Source organism: Stegostoma tigrinum, chromosome 20 (assembly GCF_030684315.1).
Source record: "Stegostoma tigrinum isolate sSteTig4 chromosome 20, sSteTig4.hap1, whole genome shotgun sequence".
NCBI classification, from domain to species: Eukaryota; Metazoa; Chordata; class Chondrichthyes; order Orectolobiformes; family Stegostomatidae; genus Stegostoma; species Stegostoma tigrinum.
Window position 1 is genome coordinate 52,776,419 of NC_081373.1, and position 21,078 is coordinate 52,797,496.

General features: G+C 43.3%; 1 protein-coding gene and 1 long non-coding RNA gene across 4 annotated transcripts in view; one reads left to right on the forward strand and one right to left on the reverse strand.

The window, feature by feature from the left end:
• LOC132210788 (uncharacterized) overlaps positions 1 to 5,951 on the reverse strand; it is a 30,676-nt gene extending 24,725 nt beyond the window's left edge. Inside the window, exon 1 of the long non-coding RNA XR_009446985.1 lies at positions 4,347 to 5,951. This is a non-coding gene — a long non-coding RNA (uncharacterized LOC132210788). The remainder of the gene's footprint in view (positions 1 to 4,346) is intronic.
• A 30-nt stretch (positions 5,952 to 5,981) lies between these two features.
• The window catches only part of nrbf2b (nuclear receptor binding factor 2b), a 33,548-nt gene continuing 18,451 nt past the window's right edge, over positions 5,982 to 21,078 (forward strand). For all 3 annotated transcript variants that reach the window (XM_048550868.2, XM_048550870.2, XM_048550869.2), the window contains exon 1: positions 5,982 to 6,254. In XM_048550868.2, the coding sequence (XP_048406825.2) occupies positions 6,225 to 6,254 (30 nt within the window). In that variant the 5' untranslated portion in view covers positions 5,982 to 6,224. The remainder of the gene's footprint in view (positions 6,255 to 21,078) is intronic.

Below are 21,078 nucleotides of genomic sequence, written 5' to 3' on the forward strand. Positions count from 1 at the left end.
ACCCGGATGTTTTCTACGGTGCATCCTTGACAGGGAAATTGAAGAGGAAAATAAGACTGATAAAGCGATGAGATGAGGACAGAATCTCAGTCAAGATAAATAAACTCAACAATCTACCAATCTTCCATTGGTATGCAAAATAGGAAGCAAACATTTGAGAGATGAGGTGGGTTCTATCAGGAACAGAGGAAGTAATTAATACTAAAAGGTGCAGGCCAAAACTAGAATACTTAATAAGCACAATATTTTCTATCAGTACTTATTAAGGAGGAGAACACTAACAAAATATTGGTTGAAACAGAGATGGTCTATGATGGGAAAATTGTTAGGCAGGGGTCCTGGAAAGGTTGGCTATGCTCAATGGCCTGAATGTCTTACAGTGCATGTTGCCTAAGGAATGGAGATAACAAAGGGGCCTGCCATAGTCTTCCAATCTTTCCTAAACACATTGGCAGTGCCAAAGGATTCAAGAGCAGCAAATGTACACCTTATATCTAGTAACTATAGGCTAATTATTTAACATCAGTGGATATGGTTTTATCAATGATAGGGGGAAAAAAAACAAGCACTTGGAGAAATCTGAGTTAATCATGGAGATTCAGCACAAATTTACAAAATGCACATCATGGCTGGTTTAACCTAACTGAATTTTTTGATGAAGTAACAGAGAAGGTTAATGAAGCGGATCCAACAAATGATGTCCATAAGAACTTACAAGAAACTTTTGTCAAAACACCATCTAAAAGATGAGGCTTATGGAAGAGGAAGGTCAATGTTAGATAAAGGATTGAAAATAGCAAGTTGCAGTGAATAGTAGCTTTTCAGACTGGAAGATGATTGACAGTGGGGTTCCAGAGGGGTCAGTGATAGGACCAAACCCTTTTCAATAACATATAAATGATGCGGATATTAGAATGCAAAAATTATACCAAACATGAAGGTGTAGAAAAAAGTCAGGATGATAATAATTGACATGGATAGGTTAACAGAATAAGAAGACAAGTGGCAGACAGAACCTACTACTGACATTTGCATAGCAGTGTACTCTAAAGGAAAGGCTTGAGCAATGCAATAGACACTTAGGGTACAGTCCTAACGGGTGTAATGTGGCACTTCAGGGGTCACATGCAAAGTTCTCTGAAGGTAGTAAAGCGTATTGAGAACAGTTAGCAAAGCATATGGGATCTTATGACTCCTAAATGGAGGTCTGGAGTATATATGCACAGAGATTATGCTGAACCTTTATAAAGCTCTTGTCAGGCACAACTAGAATACTATGCTCATTTGTGCTCATGACATTTTAGCAACAAAGTTAGAAAATCCAGATTTTTCTCCTGAAGCAAATGAGACTGAGGGATGATTTTGATAGGGCTGTTCAAGGTTATAACAGGTTTGTAAAAGATAGACATAGAAAAACTGGTCCCATTGGCTGATGACACAACACCTAGGGGACATAGATTTGGGGAACAAATGCAATAGGGGATGTCAGAAAGAATGTTTTTAAGCAATAAGTGGTAACGATGGGGAACTAACTCACTAAGAAGGGTAATGGGAGCCAAGATGAGTGATTTCAAAGGAAATTATGATTGGTGTTTGATGGAAACACCAACACTGGGCTACAGTGATGGAGTAAGTAAATGGGACTGACTCAATGTTCTATGGACCTGAAGAGCCAAATGAACTCCTTTTGTCCAGTAAATATTTGGTGACAAGGATGGGAATTTTAAAAACAAAACATTACTAAACCAAACAGTCATTGTAAGTGGGAAAAACAAGTGTTGACAGAATGGTACTTGGAGCAAATAAGCATACAGCAGTGTGAATGAGTTGACGTTTATAGAAGGTACAAGTAACATTGAGGATGGTTTCAGCATCAGATGGATTGAGACAGGGTCAGAAATAAGCAATATTATGGAGATAATTATAAATATTTAATTATGACTAACCCTTTCACCTGGCGGGCTTGCAAGTCAGAAGTACCCAGTACTTAGATTTCCCCTTGTAACATATCTAAAAATCCATTAGTCATATTGCAATTTCAGGTTACTTCTCAGGGTAATTTCAGCCACAACAAACAACGGGTCAATACCCGCATAAGGGACTGAAAGTCAGAAAGTGGCAAAACAATGTTGGTGATTTTATCTCCAGTCTGTGCTTCAAGTATAGCTCACTACTAGGAGTATGGGATCAATGAACTTATTCAGGACTCCTAGTCCTGTCAGTTTTTTTGCAGCTTATGTTAGCATTTGCTGCTTCTGTAGGTTTATCTAACCTAACAGTTTGCAGAGTATCAAACTGCAGTGCATTCCACTTTAGTCAATTCTAATGAATAATGATTTTTCCTCCAAATCACGTCAGAGATTTAAACTTCATTCTAGGCCCATACTTAAGTGCAATTCTAAGGAGGGAGTGCTGCACTGTTAAAGGTGATCAATCTGCAGATGAGGGATTAAACTGAGTAACAACGTTCCCCTTCAATGGATATAAAGGTTCCTACAATACTCTTCCAGAAAGATCTGGGATGTTTACCCAGTGGTTTGCTTAACATCTGGTAATTCATCTCATTGCCGTGTGTGATTTTTCTCTCTCTTTGGCAGCCTTCCATTTCATTAGATGATAGTTTGAACTTTGCTAGGAAGTTAGAACATAGAACATAGAACATAGAACAGTACAGCACAGAACAGGCCCTTCAGCCCACAATGTTGTGCCGACCATTGATCCTCATGGATGCACCCTCAAATTTCTGTGACCATATGCATGTCCAGCAGTCTCTTAAATGACCCCAATGACCTTGCTTCCACAACTGCTGCTGGCAACGCATTCCATGCTCTCACAACTCTCTGCGTAAAGAACCTGCCTCTGACATCCCCTCTATGCTTTCCACCAACCAGCTTAAAACTATGACCCCTCGTGCTAGCCATTTCTGCCCTGGGAAATAGTCTCTGGCTATCGACTCTATCTATGCCTCTCATTATCTTGTATACCTCAATTAGGTCCCCTCTCCTCCTCCTTTTCTCCAATGAAAAGAGACCGAGCTCAGTCAACCTCTCTTCATAAGATAAGCCCTCCAGTCCAGGCAGCATCCTGGTAAACCTCCTCTGAACCCTCTCCAAAGCATCCACATCTTTCCTATAATAGGGCGCCCAGAACTGGACGCAGTATTCCAAGTGCGGTCTAACCAAAGTTTTATAGAGCTGCAACAAGATCTCACGACTCTTAAACTCAATCCCCCTGTTAATGAAAGCCAAAACACCATATGCTTTCTTAACAACCCTGTCCACTTGGGTGGCCATTTTAAGGGATCTATGTATCTGCACACCAAGATCCCTCTGTTCCTCCACGCTGCCAAGAATCCTATCCTTAATCCTGTACTCAGCTTTCAAATTCGACCTTCCAAAATGCATCACCTCGCATTTATCCAGGTTGAACTCCATCTGCCACCTCTCAGCCCATCTCTGCATCCTGTCAATGTCCCGCTGCAGCCTACAACAGCCCTCTACACTGTCAACGACACCTCCGACCTTTGTGTCGTCTGCAAACTTGCTGACCCATCCTTCAATTCCCTCGTCCAAGTCATTAATAAAAATTACAAACAGTAGAGGCCCAAGGACAGAGCCCTGTGGAACCCCACTCACCACTGACTTCCAGGCAGAATATTTTCCTTCTACTACCACTCGCTGTCTTCTGTTGGCCAGCCAATTCTGTATCCAAGCAGCTAAGTTCCCCTGTATCCCATTCCTCCTGACCTTCTGAATGAGCCTTCCATGGGGAACCTTATCAAATGCCTTACTGAAGTCCATATACACCACATCCACAGCTTGACCCTCATCAACCTTACTAGTCACATCCTCAAAAAACTCGATAAGGTTTGTAAGGCATGACCTACCCCTCACAAAGCCGTGTTGACTGTATTTGATCAAGCCATGCTCTTCCAGATGGTCATAAATCTTATCCCTCAGAATCCTTTCTAACACCTTGCAGACGACAGACGTGAGACTTACCGGTCTATAATTGCCGGGGATTTCCCTATTTCCTTTCTTGAAGAGAGGAATTACATTTGCCTCTCTCCAGTCCTCAGGTACGACTCCAGTGGAGAGCGAGGATGCAAAGATCTTCGCAAGTGGCGAAGCAATTGCATTTCTCGCTTCCCAAAGCAGCCGAGGACAAATCTGATCCGGGCCTGGCGACTTGTCAATCTTAATGTTTGACAAAATTTTCAGTACATCAGCTTCCTCTATCTCTATCCATTCCAGCATGCACACCTGCTCTTCAAAGGTTTCATTCACTACACAGGTCGTTTCTTTCGTAAAGACAGAAGCAAAAAACTCATTTAGGGCTTCCCCTACCTCCTCAGGCTCCACACACAAGTTCCGTATTAAACATCAGCTGTGTGATTTAGGCGCTCCGTTCTGGCATGGCATTTGCTGAGGAGGAAGACATTGAGCTGAAAAGGTGCAGGGCTTTCTGGGTTGTTTCATTTGGCCAGCTAAGCTGTCCTTTACTACTTATCTCTTCCAATGATTCTCTGGCCAGGGATCATGGTCGTCAACTACTAACTCCCTGTTGCCTGCATCAATGTATGACATCTTCATATTTTGCTTGAAAAAATCCTTGTAGTAGAGTTAAGGTCATCCAACAGATCATGAATCAGTTGCCACTTCACCATACAGAAGGATCATCCAACGATCGTGGTTGAAACATCACAATGTTGTTGGCTTAATGAATGTATCCTGTGGAAATCACATGCTCCAGGACTTCTGCATTGTTAACTATCCTCCAAGACATGCTAATGACATGTGAGATACCAGAAGCTTTCACTCCAACTCACACTGTCCAAGTTTCATTACTGTGAAGCAGTACGCTGAAAACAAAGGACTGGTAGACTTTCAATTTGCTGTTCTCGCTTAGGGTGCTGTTGCACATTCTTAGTATATAGAGATACAAAACCTGCAGCTCTCGCAATGCACTTGCCGATTTCAGCAACAAGTGATTGGTGGTGTTTATGGAGCCTAAAAATGTGAGCCATCAACAATCTCTTTGATCAAGAATTCAATGCTGTTACATCCTGAGCGGTAAGTTCGGTCTGCCTAATGCTGATGATCTAACTCTTTACAGGCATGAGTCTATTCTTTCACTGGTGAAGATGCTCCTCTGTATGGAATCATTGTACAGAACTGGAACTCTGTTGAGGACTTGGAGCACTTCAGTCTTGTTTCTTCAGCCTGAACAGACCTGGTACATAATTGGATATCCTGTATAGATAAACTGAAGCTGAATTAGGAGAGATAAAGAGGACATATCAGACAGTGTCAGCAGCAAACTACAACCACGTATGGATCTTGCTGTGCAGAAATTGGCACTCGTTGCATCGGGAAGAACCTATGAAATGTCAATTGTTGTATAAAATTACATCAAAGTTCTAACATAAAAACATTTCATTCAGCCAAACTATGGTGACGTGCTTGCTGCATTTCGTCATGTTAGGGGTACAGTTCCCTCTATTCCTTTATCCCACATGTACTTGTTCTGTTTCCCTTTAAATGCATCCGTACAAAATACCGCAGCTACTCTCGGAGTAGCAGTTTATTCTTCTCAACTCCCTCTTGGGCTTACGGGTACTTTATAAACGTTATGCATTAAAGCCTTGGTCCCCTCCAAAAGTGGAAACATTTTTCTCTCCATCCTCTACCATCAAGTTCTTCCACAGTTTGAAACAATTCCATCAAGTGCCCCGCAACCGTCCCTTTTCCGGGAGAAAGGAGCTCCAGGCCTGCAGTCAGTACAACTTGATCTCAGTTCCATCATTATCCTCGTAAATTCTCACGACTCTTCCGCGCCCTCAGCAGTATGCGTCAGTCCTTTGCGGCAACCCTGAGTAAGGCAAGCGACAACCCGCCGAGGCCGCCGCGATCCCCGCAACTAGGCCTCGGGCCTTCCGTTGCCTCGGCGACGGCGGCGGATCTCGCGAGAGGTGGGCGGCGCGTGACGTCACAGGAGCCCCGTCGTCAGGCCCGGGGGCCGGCGGGGCGGAGGCTGAGCTTCGGCGCGGCCTTCCCAGCGCTCGGCTCTCCCTCCCCTCAACCCCCAGCTCGCTCGCTCGCTCTCCGCACCCATGAGCGCGGCCCTGACGATGGCGGGGGCCGGGCCGAGCTGAGGCCGGCCCAGCCCAGCAACCGCCCGCCCCGCGGATTTTCCTGAATGCGGCCGACTGGAGGAGGAACCCAATGGACGTTATGGAAAGCCCTCTGAACCTGGTGAGTCGAGTTGGCCGGGGCCGCTCGGCCTGGAGCTGAGCCCTCAATGTCTGTGTGTGTGTGTGTCTGTGAGGTGGCCTTCCCTTCCCTTCCGCCAGCCCGAAGTTCTTTCAAGCCAGGGTGTCAGCCGCCTTGTTTATTTTCTTCCCCCACTTTCTTAAATGACCGAGATTAAAACACAGGAACACTTGCATTTACATCGCACCTACCACTGAAGTGGTACAGGGGCAATGAAGTAGCTCCACACTTCTGTTGTCGTCTCGGGAACGTGGCATTGCACGTCGCAACAATAACGTGATCATCTGTTTTTCCACCCATGTTATGGCGAAATCGTCTGCCTTTCAAAGCACCACCGTGGGTATGTTTACAAGGATCAGGCAGAAACTTGATGTCTCATTCCCATCGCGGTGTGGGATTCTCCCACCGTTTCTCCCCCCGCCCCCCAATCATCCCGTCAGCTCAAGTTTCACCAACTTCAAGTGGGACTTGAACGCACACTCTTTCCAACTCAGGAGAAGGCGTGACAGCTGAGGCACCGCTGACGAGTATGAGATGCTGCTTCGCCTGCTGTGTTCATCCAGCTTCGCACTTTGGTTAAATCGCATCCTGTACTTGACCAGGATATGGAAGCAAATTGTGGCTGCATGATCTTTTCATGAGTGGTGTGCTTGGAACAAAAAATAACGTGCTTGCTTTTCACTTTCCTATGAGGGAGGGTGTTTGCTAACTGTTTTCTTCATGAGTCCAGTTTTAGTTTAATTTGATGGGTATTTTTTTCATGCATTAAAATCTTAAAATTCAGGGAAACATGATTTGTGAAGGGAACGCTTGGTCGCCTAACCGTACATCGCACTGCATTGAAATGTCTGAAATTTCCCCACAGGTGTATGTTGGTAGACCAGCTGCACTCCAGCATCGCTTGAATTTCATTAGAATGCACATGTGTGGAAATAGATGTAAGTTAACATAAATAATCAAACTTGAGGAAGGACCAAAATCTCAGCATGTAGTTCTCATCTTAAGTATGATTTTTTTAAAAAATCATATTGGCATCAATCAGGATATTTTGTAAAGTATTCAAGGACATTTTTCAAATGTGACTTACACTTACGCCATTTAAAATAAGCCAAGAAAAGTACAATCTTAAAAGATTGAAAAGGTGATCCATTCAAGCAGTAGCATTGTAAAACATCAAGGACTTGCATGGATAATGCTTAAATGCATGGCTGACTTATGCGTAAAGTTCTGCAATATTTTAGACTGTGTAATTGATTTGGGCACTGATTACGTATGTCTCTGTAAATGTAGAGAAAAGCTGCCTGATTGCTGAAGTGATTCTGAAACAATCCCTAAAACGGTACTTACTACAAAAGAGAATTTGTGGACAAGTGTTTACACAACTTATGTAATTTTACTGCTTATTGATTATGTAAGTGCGTTATTTAGCAAAATTCACTCAAAGTATAGACTAAATTATTGAATGCCCTTGGTCTAGTGAGTTGCATAGGACCTCTAAATTTTGAAGACTAGAATTTTTAAAATTTGTGGTAATAGTGCCGGCTGCAGGGATGGAAGAAGCTTTGCCATCACTGAATGTGGGAGGTATGTTAGTCATGACGAGGGAAGCAAGTGAATTGGCTGACTGGTTTGAGGAAGGTTGCAGAATTTGAGCAAAGTGTTTTGAGGGATTTCTAAATAAACATGAGAATTCTGAAATCACTGGATGATAGGCAGTCAGCAAAGATTGGAGAGACTTTGGAGATAACTTGGACAGGGACTTGAAAAAGCAATTCTGGATGAATTGAGCAAAGGGCAATATTGGATACATTCAAACAGAATGGTACAGAAGTTATCAATAAAAATTACAGTAGTTAGTGATTTGAGGATGGAAATAGAAACCTTTGAATCAATTCAGATCCTGTGAACAGCAAGTGGAGAAACCTGGGACTTTAGTAACATGTTACTGAGCGTTGAACTGCAGACTGTTCTATCTTATCAATGATTATATATTGGGCAGGGAATTGAGGATGATATAGCAGCTGGATTTATACTAAAAGATGATGTGCAATAGCACTTTTCCAGCCATCGGAACATCCCACAAAGTTCATTACCTGTAAAGTATAGTCAGGCAGAGAGGTTTGGAGATAATATTCTTGGACTAGGGGAGCATTGGCAACTGATTGGCCAGGTACCAGTGGTGGAGCATTTAAAATCATGTAAGTTCAAGTGGCCAGAATTGAAGAATTTTAGATATTTTGGGGCCAGAGAAGAGTACAGAGTTGGTAGGAGTAAGAATTAGTATTTGAAAAAGAGGGATTGGCTTAACTGATCACTGAGCATAGGGGTAATATGTGAACAAGTATTGCGCACATTATGGCAGCAGCAGAACTTCAGGTAACCACAAATTTACAGAAGTTGGTACCTGAGAAATTAGCCAGGAGTGCATTGGAATAGTTGAGTGTAAAGGTAACAGTGGCATGGATGAAGGTTTCAGTAGCATTTGAGCTGAGGCTGAGGCACAGTCTAATTACGTCTTCAAGGTGGAAAATGTGACCTGTGTGGTAATACAGAGATGTGGTCAGAAAAACATGTTAAAGTCACATATTATGCTATGTTTGCAAAAGTTCAGTTCAGCCTCAGCGAGATGTGGGGAGATGGACTTGGTAGCAAGGCAATGGAGTTCTTCCAGTCTTTCTGGCTATTTATTTGTATAAAATTTCTGCTCATCCAGTCTGGATGCTGAGCAAGCACTCAAACGATTTAGAGATGGTGGAGTCATTGAGAGAGGTGGTGAGATCTAGTGTTGTCAATGCACTCTTCCATAAGATGAGACTATGTATTTGAATGATATCATGGAAATTCTTTCTATGATCAGGATGTGAATTTTTGCGAATAGTTATAATTACTTTTGCCGAAAGCATGTTGCTGTTGATAAGTAATGGTCAGAAGATTTGTGGAGAGCTCAGTTTTTCTGGGATATTGTGCTCATTTGGCAGGGCGGACAATGCTTTAGGATTAATATCATTTCCAAAAGATGATACCTTTGACAGTGCAACATGAAACAACAAACAACCTCCTGCACTCCACTGTTCATAGAAGAACAGCAGACAGAAGTAGCTGGAAACTTGTGTGTTGCTTTCTTGAATTTCCGGAACAGATAACAAGGTGAATGAAAAATACATAGATTGGAGTTGTACAGAGCTTACAGTAAGTTGGACTGTATTTGGAAGTGTGTGGTAGTTACAGCAGGTTTGGACTCTTTATTTGGTTTTAATGTTGTTTATGGTTTTTGGAAGATGAGTGTTTTTGGGGATGGGGATGTTAGTTCTGTTAAGGAGATGAAATTGTAGCTTCAGCTCCTCTCATGGTTCCATGAGAACCTGAGAGTGACAGTTACATGGAACAAATAGCCATCAGCTTGTCTTTGGGGAGTTGTTTGTAATCTGAGGAAACAATCTTGTGGAGAAAATAGCAACAAGAAAAAACTTCGTAGTTATATTTGAGAACATCTACTTTAAGCTGTTTGAATTGTAGAAAGGAAGCTTAGCCTTCCAGGAACCTTGTTTGTCTTTTTAAAGAAGTTTGCATTTTAGTAGCTGGGCAGGCATTTAACATTGTCTCCCAGTCTGTGGCTGTCTTGTGCTGTTTATCACTGTTTGGGAATCAGCAGCAGCTCCACTGGAATAACTTGGAAGGAACTTGAAAGTTTTCCTTGAATTGTATAAATGCAAAGGAATGTTTTCTAAAATATAGGTCCTCTGGTCAAAGGGTGTTACATAAGAACAGGTGTAGGCCTTTCAGCCTCTCAAAACTCTTCAATTATCTTATGGGTGTGTGTACCCATCATGTGAATTTCACACCTGTGCTGTATATCCCAAGATGCTTATGAAACAAAAGCCACCATATTTGCTTCATTTGTCCCCTGATTTCTGTGCCCTCCACCTGAAAAATTGCTTTCAGGTTGCTCTTCTGAAGAGGCTAACCTAATTTCGAGATTATTTCCACTTTGTTCTGGATCCTCTGTAATAGGAGATTCCAATATATACTCCATTGAATCTCCTTACTATTGTAAATATCATAGTTAAATCAGCTTTCTAAATGCAAGAAAATACAAGCTAAGCTTAGGCAGACTGTCTTCAAAATTTAACTGTTGAAAAATATTTGATTTTAAAGTGCATGCTGAAATGGCCTGGCAAGTCCCTCAGTTCAAGGGCAATTAAGGATGCACAAAAAAATGCTGTCCTTGCCAGCAATTCCCACATCCCATGAAAGAATATAGAGCAAAAACTCTCTGCTTTGTACTGTTACCAAGGTCAATATATTCTTTCCACAGTGCTATGTTCAAACCTGAATGCACTTATTAAATCACCTCCCCTATTAGTCATTGATGCGGGAACTTGTTGGTGTGTTGAAAAGAGTTGTTATGGTGGCTGGGAAATTTATCTGGGAGCTTGAAAATGAGATAACAGAAATATCGGCTGTTGCTCTATGCGTTGATTTGTCCAACAAGTTCACAATCTCATTAGGAGAGGGGAAATGTGCCTCCACTATGTGTCTAAAGTATTCTTTAAATCACCATCTTTTATTTAAAATGTTTACTGTCCCAATAAATGAAGTCAGGCCTTTGAAAATGTTTTACTTTGTTGTGGCTCCTTTCACTTCTAATTTTAAGACTTTACAAAATGCTGTGAACTATAAAAAGAGGAAATTTACAGAATTGTTTCCAAATCCCTCAGTAGTCTTCCATGTCAATATCTTCTGTAATCTCCATCAGCCCAACAAGATGTAGGATCCTCCAATTCAGGTCTCTTATCCAGCCATGATTTTGAATACTCCACTGGTTACTGTGCTTTCAGCTACCAAAACTCTAAGCTCTGAAATTTTCTCCTTGCATCTCTCCACACTGCCTCTCTTTATTTTGGAGATGTTTGTTTGATTTTAAAACAAAAAAATTACACACCTCTAGCTTTTGGACATACCTTTGTGTGGCTGTGAGATTTTGTGATAATAGTCCTGTGAAACACTTTGGACTGTTTTACCCTGTCTAAAAAGTTCCTTTTATGTGCACAAGCTTTTACTGTTGTAACATGACTGCCAGGTAGACATGTTCACAATGTGTTCACTGAGTCATAAATTAGTAAAGCCTGTTTATCCATCCTTAATTTAGGGTCATAGAATCATACAGCATGGAAACCAGTTCGTGCCAACTGTGTTCTCAAACTAAACTAGTCCCACCTGCCAGTGTTTGGCCCATATCCCTCCAAACACTTCTTATTCATGTACTTACTGAGATGACTTTTAAATGGTAACTGTACCTGCATCCACTACATCCTCTGAAACTTCATTCCACACGCAACCTATTTTCTGTGTAAAAAAAGAAGTTGCCCTCAAGTCAATTTGCACATAGCAAGATCTGACGAATTTCAATGACATGTCAACCAGTTCATTTAGTTTTTTGAAAATAATTAATGGAGATCTCTGCTCTTTAGCAAACTAGTGCCATAGAACCTATTAATTCACTTAAGAGTGCAGGCAGGACCTGAATCTCCTCTGTCAGGCGAGACCTCCATCAGGCAATGCCACCTCAGCACCAAGCCCCTGACAGGGAAGCATCCCTCAGTTGGTATTATTCAAGTTAAAGTATACCAAAAGTCACGTTTTTGGTTTAAATAGGTGGAGGTTACTTTATTGCTGTTATTATGTGATTTCTCAGTTATAAGGAAGGAAATTTATTAACCAAACATACAAATATCAAGATTAAAACAAGTACAGGTAGGTAGAAGAGAATTCATGTAAGAAGAAAGTCTAAATGCATCACTATTATATACGGTTGGGGCTGATTGCTTGAGGTCTTTGTTACTGAAGCAATGAAGGTAATGCTTAAAGTCAGATCCAACAATTGGCGAAGATTTGTGTTGTTATGGTTGATTTTTCATCACACACGTGGAACTTTATAAAACAAGAAATTTTCAGCGAGAGTGAGTCAACAGATTCCTGGCTTTGCAGGAATGAAACTTTTAGCTGCCTAGTTGCTTTACGTGATGTGGAGGTGTTGGTGTTGGACTGGGGTGGACAAGGTCAGAAGTCACATGACGCCAGGTTATAGTCCAACAGGTTTATTTGAAATCACAAGCTTTTGGAGCGCTGCAATAACATAGTTACATTGCTTAATTTGCATTCTCTCATGATGAATCATCAAGGAACTTTGGCTCTTGAGAATTGTTATATATCTTTGTATGCCGCATGAAATGTGGTTGTAGTTGTATAGTCAGATGATTTTTAGCAACTTCTAACAACTTGTGTCCATGTCCAGTTTTTTTCTCTACGGATGACTGTACTGTATCTGCATAGTGGTAGTGGTCAGAATTATTAATGATGCTACATAAAAGTAAAGGTGAAGTCTGCATAGTCTTACAGACTATAGGGCAGCTTTATCATTTGAGAGAGACTGATCGTGATTTAACCTGAGGTTCACCACACCTCTGGCAAGGGGAGAGGCTGAGAAGGAGAGTCCTTCATGGTGTCACTTTGCGTTGAACTTAAAGTAGAGAGGTCTGGTAGACTGGATGTGGAGAGGCTAGGATTCTCGGCACAGTCTCGGAGTAAAGGGATGAGCCATTGAAGTTGAGATGAAGAGGAATTTCTTCAGCGAGAGGGTGGCAAATCTGTGGAACTTATTGCCACAGAATGCTATGGAGACCAATTCGTAGAATCATAGAATCCCTACAGTGTGGATGCAGGCCATTTGGCCCAGCAATACCACATTTGACCTTTCAAAAATTCTCACCCAGAACCCCCCCCCCCCCCCCCCCCCCAACCCTGTCACTGTAACCCTACATTTCCCATGGCCAGTCCCCCTAACCTGCACACCTTTGTACGGTGGAGGGAAACCCATAGAGACACGGGGAGAATGTTTGGAGTTTGCATAGACAGTCACCCACGTGTGGAATTGAACCCAGATCTCTGCTGTTAGGCAACAGTGCTAGGCACTGAGTCTCCATTGAGTGTATTTAAGACAAAGTTAGATAGGTTCTTCATTAGTAAGGAATTAAGGGTTTTGGACTGAAGGTCGGAGAATGGGTTTGAGAAACGTATTGGCCTTGATCAAATGATGAAGCAGACTCGATGGTCTGAATGGCCCAATTCTGCCTCTAATAGTTATGGTCTTGCAAATTAACTGTCCTGCCAACTGAGCTAACTGATCCCCTGCTGCTTCTGTGTGTAAGAACAAGAGAATGCATGTGGAATCCAGATACATGTGCTGTGATATTGTAGTATAAGTGATCCCACTGGCATTATTAGGCAACCTCAACAGTCACAAAGCCAGTCAAATAATGTATTGATTGTCACATATCTCATTTGTATGAATTCTGCACAAGAAACAGTTGAGAATGTTAACCTTTCAGCGCAGTAGTTGCAAATTAACAGTCGTGATAGCCAATGCATTAAAGTCCCCTTAACTGTTAGTTATTTTTAAAAGATTTTCATGACATTGGGAAGATTTTTGTATACAAACCCATGTAATAAAACAGGAAATCGGTGACAATAATGGTGCCAGCTGCAATGAGCATGCAGCCAGTGATGACAATATCATCAGGAACTATGAAATCAGCTCATTTGACATTTATACAGATGGAGAGGGCACCCTCATGGAGTTTAAAACAATCATTAATTACTTAGGGAAACAAGAATTGGTGGAGATAATGGGAATTGCAGATGCTGGAGAATCCAAGATAATAAAGTGTGAAGCTGGATGAACACAGCAGGCCAAGCAGCATCTCAGGAGCACAAAAGCTGACATTTCGGGCCTAGACCCTTCATCAGAGAAGGGGATGGGTTGAGGGTTCTGGAATAAATAGGGAGAGAGGGGGAGAGAGGGGGAGGCAGATCGAAGATGGATAGAAAAGAAGATAGGTGGAGAGGAGAGTATACGTGGGAAGGGGATAGGTCAGTCCAGGGAAGACGGACAGGTCAAGGAGGTGGGATGAGGTTAGTAGGTAGGAAATGGAGGTGCGGCTTGGGGTGGGAGGAAGGGATGTGTGAGAGGAAGAACAGGTTAGGGAGGCAGACACAGGCTGGGCTGGTTTTGGGATGCAGTGGGGGGAGGGGACGAACTGGGCTGGTTTTGGGATGCGGCGGGGGAAGGGGAGATTTTGAAGCAGGTGAAGTCCACATTGATACCATTGGGCTGCAGGGTTCCCAAGCGGAATTTGAGTTGCTGTTCCTACAACCTTCGGGTGGCATCATTGTGGCACTGCAGGAGGCCCATGATGGACATGTCATCTAAAGAATGGGAGGGGGAGTTGAAATGGTTCACGACTGGGAGGTGCAATTGTTTATTGCGAACCGTGCGGAGGTGTTCTGCAAAGCGGTCCCCAAGCCTCCGCTTGGTTTCCCCAATGTAGAGGAAGCCACACCGGGTACAATGGATACAGTATACCACATTGGCAGATGTGCAGGTGAACCTCTGCTTAATATGGAAGGTCATCTTGGGGCCTGGGATAGGGGTGAGGGAGGTGGTGTGGGGGCAAGTGTAGCACTTTCTGCGGTTGCAGGGGAAGGTGCCGGGTGTGATGGGGTTGGAGGGCAGCGTGGAGCGAACAAGGGAATCACGGAGAGAGTGGTCTCTCCGGAAAGCAGACAAGGGTGGGGATGGAAAAATGTCTTGGGTGGTGGGGTTGGATTGTAGATGGCAGAAGTGTCGGAGGATGATGTGTTGTATCCGGAGGTTGGTGGGGTTGTGTGTGAGAACGAGGGGGATCCTCTTTGGGCGGTTGTGGCGGTGGGGGGGGTGTGAGGGATGTGTTGCGGGAAATGTGGCAGACGCGGTCAAGGGCCTTCTCGACCACTGTGGGGGGGAACGCTGCGGTCCTTGAAGAACTTGGACATCTGGGATGTGCGGGAGTGGACTGCCTCATCCTGGGAGCAGAAGCGGCGGATGCGGAGGAATTGGGAATAGGGGATGGAATTTTTGCAGGAGGGTGGGTGGGAGGAGGTGTATTCTAGGTAGCTGTGGGAGTTGGTGAGCTTGAAATGGACATCAGTTGCAAGCTGGTTGCCTGAGATGGAGAGTGAGTGGCCCAGGAAGGTGAGGGATGTGTTGGAGATGGCACAGGTGAACTTGAGGTTGGGGTGGAAGGTGTTGGTGAAGTGGATGAACTATTCAAGCTCCTCTGGGGAGCAAGAGGCGGCGCAGATACAGTCATCAATGTAACGGAGGAAGAGGTGGGGTTTGGGGCCTGTGTAGGTGTGGAAGAGGGACTGTTCCACGTAACCTACAAAGAGGCAGGCATAGCTGGGGCTCATGCGGGTGCCCATGGCCACCCCCTTTGACTGTAGGAAGTGGGAGGAATCGAAAGAGAAGTTGTTGAGGGTGAGGACAAGTTCGGCTAGGCGGATGAAGGTGTCGGTGGAGGGGGACTGGTCGGGCCTGTGGGACAGGAAGAAGCGGAGGGCCTTGAGGCCATCTGCATGCGGAATACAGGTTTATAGGGACTGGATGTCCATGGTGAAAATGAGGTGTCGGGGGCTGGGGAATTGGAAGCAAATTGACCGCGTCTCTCGTATTTTCCGCAACACATCCCTCACACCCTGCTCCCGCCACAACTGCCTAAAGAGGATTCCCTCGTTCTCACACACCACCCCACCAACCTCCGGATACAACGCATCATCCTCCGACACTTCCGCCATCTACAATCCAACCCCACCACCCAAGACGTTTTTCCATCCCCACCCTTGTCTGCTTTCCGGAGAGACCACTCTCTCCGTGATTCCCTTGTTCGCTCCACGCTGCCCTCCAACCCCATCACACCCGGCACCTTCCCCTGCAACCGCAGGAAGTGCTACACTTGCCCCCACACCACCTCCCTCACCCCTATCCCAGGCCCCAAGATGACCTTCCATATTAAGCAGAGGTTCACCTGCACATCTGCCAATGTGGTATACTGTATCCATTGTGTGGTATACTGTATCCATTGTGTGGCTTCCTCTACATTGGGGAAACCAAGCGGAGGCTTGGGGACCGCTTTGCAGAACACCTCCGCACGGTTCGCAATAAACAACTGCACCTTCCAGTCGTGAACCGTTTCAACTCCCCCTCCCATTCTTTAGATGACATGTCCATCATGGGCCTCCTGCAGTGCCACAATGATACCACCCGAAGGTTGCAGGAACAGCAACTCGTATTCCGCTTGGGAACCCTGCAGCCCAATGGTATCAATGTGGACTTCAGCTTCAAAATCTCCCCCTTCCCCCACCGCATCCCAAAACCAACCCAGTTCGTCCCCTCCCCCCACTGCATCACACAACCAGCCCAGCTCTTCCCCTCCCCCCACTGCATCCCAAAACCAGCCCAGCCTGTCTCTGCCTCCCTAACCTGTTCTTCCTCTCACCCATCCCTTTCTCCCACCCCAAGCCGCACCTCCATTTCCTACCTACTAACCTCATCCCACCTCCCTGACCTGTCCGTCTTCCCTGGACTGACCTATCTCCTCCCTACCTCCCCACCTGTACTCTCCTCTCCATCTATCTTCTTTTCTCTCCATCTTTGGTCCGCCTCCCCTCTCTCCCTATTTATTCCAGAACCCTCACCCCATCCCCCTCTTTGAAGGGTCTAGGCCTTTGTTATCAAGAATTGGTGGATTAATATTTTGAAAGTTGCATCACAGCAAAATGTGGATCAAGGCCATGTACAAAATCAGCAAGTCTGCCTAAGTGAAATGAAAGCTGGCATCTAATTTGGCCTCAATGGTAGGGGATAAAGGTGCTTGAGCTAGAGAAATACAGCACGAAATGGAGCCTTCGGTCCACCTCGTCCATGCTGACCAGATATCCTAAATTAGTCCAACCCCCATTTGCCAGCTTTTGGCCCATTTCCCTCTTAAACCCTTCCTATTCATGTACCCATCCAGATGCCTTTTAAATGTTGTTATTGTACTGTTCTCTTCCACCACTTGCTCTGTCAGCTCATTCCATACATGCACTATCCTCTGTAGAAGGACTTTAGGTCCTTTTTAAATCTTTTCCCTCTCACCTTAAGCCCATGCCGTCTGGTTTTGGACTCTTCTAGCCTAGTGAATAGTCCTTGGCTATTCATTGTATCCATACCTGTCATGATTTTATAAACATCCGTAAGGTCACTCCTCAGCCTCTAATGCTCCAGGGAAAATAGCCCCAGCATATTTGGTGCCTCCCTATAACTCAAACCTTCCAACCCTGATAGCATCCTTGTAAATCTTTTCTGAGCCCTTTGGAGTTTCACAACATCTTCCTTATAGCAGAGAGACCAGAATTGATGTAAGAGGGAACAACACTTCACCAGTAAGGAGGGCATTTGCAGAAAATACCTGAAGACAACTCAAGTCTTGAATTTCTCTACATCTGTCTGACCCATGACAGGCTATTGATCAGGTTGTATTTGGCTGCAGAAAAGAGTTCCTTTGAGCCTCTTGGGCATCTGTCTTTTTTTTTGGGGTGCACAGTTGGGGGTGCGGGGAGTAGAGAGATGAGGATTGGGGAGGGGCCGGGAAGGGAATACAGAGACAGAAGGTTTCTGTGCATTTCTGTCTGTTTGCTCGTTCATGTGTTTTTTTTTTCACGTTCTCCTCCAGCAGCTTTGTTGCTTTGCTGTTGTTATTTTGCTTCATTTTTGTCACTTCTGTTTTTTTCAAATTGCCTGTTTCATTTTCATCCGTTTTCTTCTTTGCCTCCCTTGTGCTGTTTACTATGTCGTTTTTCATTTGGTTACATTTGTTTGTCCTTTATCACCAATTTCCCCAGATTAGTCTTGCAATTACTTTTTCCTCACTTGCTGCCTCTTTCACCTGTTTTATTTGCATGTATATTGATTTATTTCCTCCTTAACCCATAGTCTTTTGCTGCAACTGCTACTCACTCGGATGGTCTATCTTTCATCAGCGCTTCTTTTTCTTCACTGCAAACTCCCTTAGCTCCACCTTTCCTTGCTCCCTTTCCAGCAGACTCTCCATTTAGTCTGTGCAACGTTTGCTGTGCTATTTAGAGATGTGTAGAAGAAAGGAGTTTCTCCTTTGTTTATAATCCAGGAAGGAACAGTCGTATTAAAGAGACGGTTGTGTTTGGGTTCAAATGATCCTCTGTGCAGAGAGAGCAAATAGTCAGTGTTTGTTTCCGAAATCTGCGTTATGTAGTTGGCTGTTCTACACAGACAAATCAGAGGCTGTGCTCGATGTTCCATAACGTGAAGCCTTGTGTTGAAATGGTGCCTTATTCCTACTCTTGCTGCATCCTCCTAAAACATTGTCTCAAGTTCGAAGTTATATTTCTCTAATAAACAGCCCACACACCAAGTATGAACTATTTTGGTTCAAGTTGCAATAAGATTTGTACTGCTTGGTTGAAATAAATCAGGGGAGAGCATTGCATCTGCTTAGGGAGAATAAGGCCATTAATAGTTTATTGGTGTGAATAATCATTATACAGTCATTATGAAAGGAAGGTTTGCCTGTTAAAAATAAGCATGCAATTCTTTTGTAACAAATTCCAGACTAAGGGTTTTATTTCTCTAGTTCGCTTTGTAGTTTGAATTCAACAGTCAAAATAAAACTGTTATTTGTTGCTAGTATTCTTGTCTTTCTTGAATATCTTTTATTTTCAGACTTTCCAGTTCCCAGTGAGAAGTGGGTAGATTCCAAAAAGATGGCTGTGAGCTCTAGAATCAGGGACGTGGTGCCAGAAATAAAGGCAAGACTCTGATGAGGGCATCTTTGTTCAGAGGATGGTGAATGTTTGGAATAGTTAGAATTTTCTACCCAGAGGTCAATGGAGACTCAGTCGTTGAGTGTTTTCAAGACAAAGACTGATAGATTTCTAGTTACTAAGACATCAAGGGATATGAGGTTTGTGTGGGAATATGACTCTGAGTAGATGATCAATCATGCTCATGGAGAGAGTGATGGAGCAGGCTTAAGGAATTGAATAGCCTACCAGGGACTGAATGGCCTGCTCCTGCTATGTTCTGATCTTCTTCCATTCTTTAAAGCAATATAATTTTAATTGTTTGAAAAATAAATCCACGTCATTTTAAGTTGACAGTTTTGTATATGAGGGTGGTTAGGCAGCCAGGACTCTCCCAGTGTTTCTGTGCCTGATCAAGGTGTGCAGTAGCAACTTCTGCATAACTTCCTCTCTCATTTCATGTCCCAATGTCACTTCTGCCTCAGAATGAGGAGTCTTCTGGCCTTGATGTAACTTTGGGCAGGCACTGGAGATTCACTATGGGGGTCTATTGCAGACAGGCAGGTTGTAACTATTCTCTAGACCTTAATAAGCTAGAAGTCCTACAGCTGCTTCTATTCCTGATCCTTCCTAACCTTTTGTTAAAATTCCTTTATCTTACTGCTTATTGCAAATCGATTCATAAAGTAATGCAATACTAAAGAAAATATACTTTCACCTTATCTATCCAGAGAGTGATCTTGCAGCAAATGAATTAAAATCAATTCAGGTATGGTATGCATCGTACTTGTTATATATTTAGTTTGCCAAGATGCCTGTTGTATAACACGTTCCTAAAGATTTTTTTTTGACCTTTTTATTCTCTCTCTGGAGACCTTCACTTACAAAAACTAGGAGACGCACTCTTATCAGGACTTAACCAAATCTACAGTCTGAGTTCTCCGAGCCCCTCAGACCTGCCATGGTGCAGATAATTGGCAATATACTTTCCTCTTCTCTTGAGATGTCTTTCTGAATTATAGAAGAAAGGCCTGGGTTTCCTGATTCTGTCCATATCACATTTTGATTTTCTTTTTAACCCAAACATTGCCTCATGAATGATGAAACCCCACAGAAAAATAAAACAAGTTCCGTGGGAACAAATGGCAATCGGCAACCTGTGATACAACTGAACATTGTGCAGTACCTTTTTTAATCTGTCAAATTCGTGTTTAGTCATTTTTCTTTTGTTTTCACACATGGAATGTGAGCATCATTATCCAGGTCAGCATTATGGACCATGTATAATTGCCCAGAGGGCAGTTAAGATCAACCACGTTGCTGTGGCTCATGAGTTGCATATAGTCAAGGTTAGTAGATTTGCTTCCATAAAGGACATTAGGGAACCAGATGGGTTTTTAAAACAATCAGTAATGGTTGCAGAGTTGCATTAGGCTAGCTTTTAGTCCTGATCTTATTGAATTCAAATTTCATCATCTGCTATGGTAGGATTTCAACACGTGTCCCTACAATGTGTGGATTCCAGTGTCATCACTACAATTTCACTGCTTCATCTATTTCTAAACATTAAATCTTTAACAATTTAGTATGTTTGTTCATGAAGGCTCTGAGTTTGCCTTAAGGCTCAGTAGAGGAGAATTGTTGGTGAACCAAGCTGCCCGTGACACTCTTCTGCTGCACCTTTCGCTTTAAGATCTATTTTCTATTAGCTATTTGAAGTGTGAATCTGAATAAGTTACAAGTATGCGTTATAAACCAAATTTCAAACAAATACTCCCCAAAACAAGGAAGAGAAAATCAACTTAGAACAAGCCTACGAGTAATATGAAAACTGATACTTAGTGCTTCTTTTAAAAAGTGTGAAAATGAAAGAGGATGACTAAAGTGAATATAGGCCCCTTAAACAATGAAATGGGGAAAATAATAATGGGGAACAAGGCAAATGGCAGAATTGAATAATTTCTTTGCATCAGTCTCTACAGTAGAGGTGACATTAGTATTTCAAAAATGCTAAGTAATCAAAGGGGTTGTGGTGGAGAGGGAGAAAATAAACATAATATCACTAGAGATAAAGTGCCATTGGAAACTAATGGGATTTAAAGGATGATAA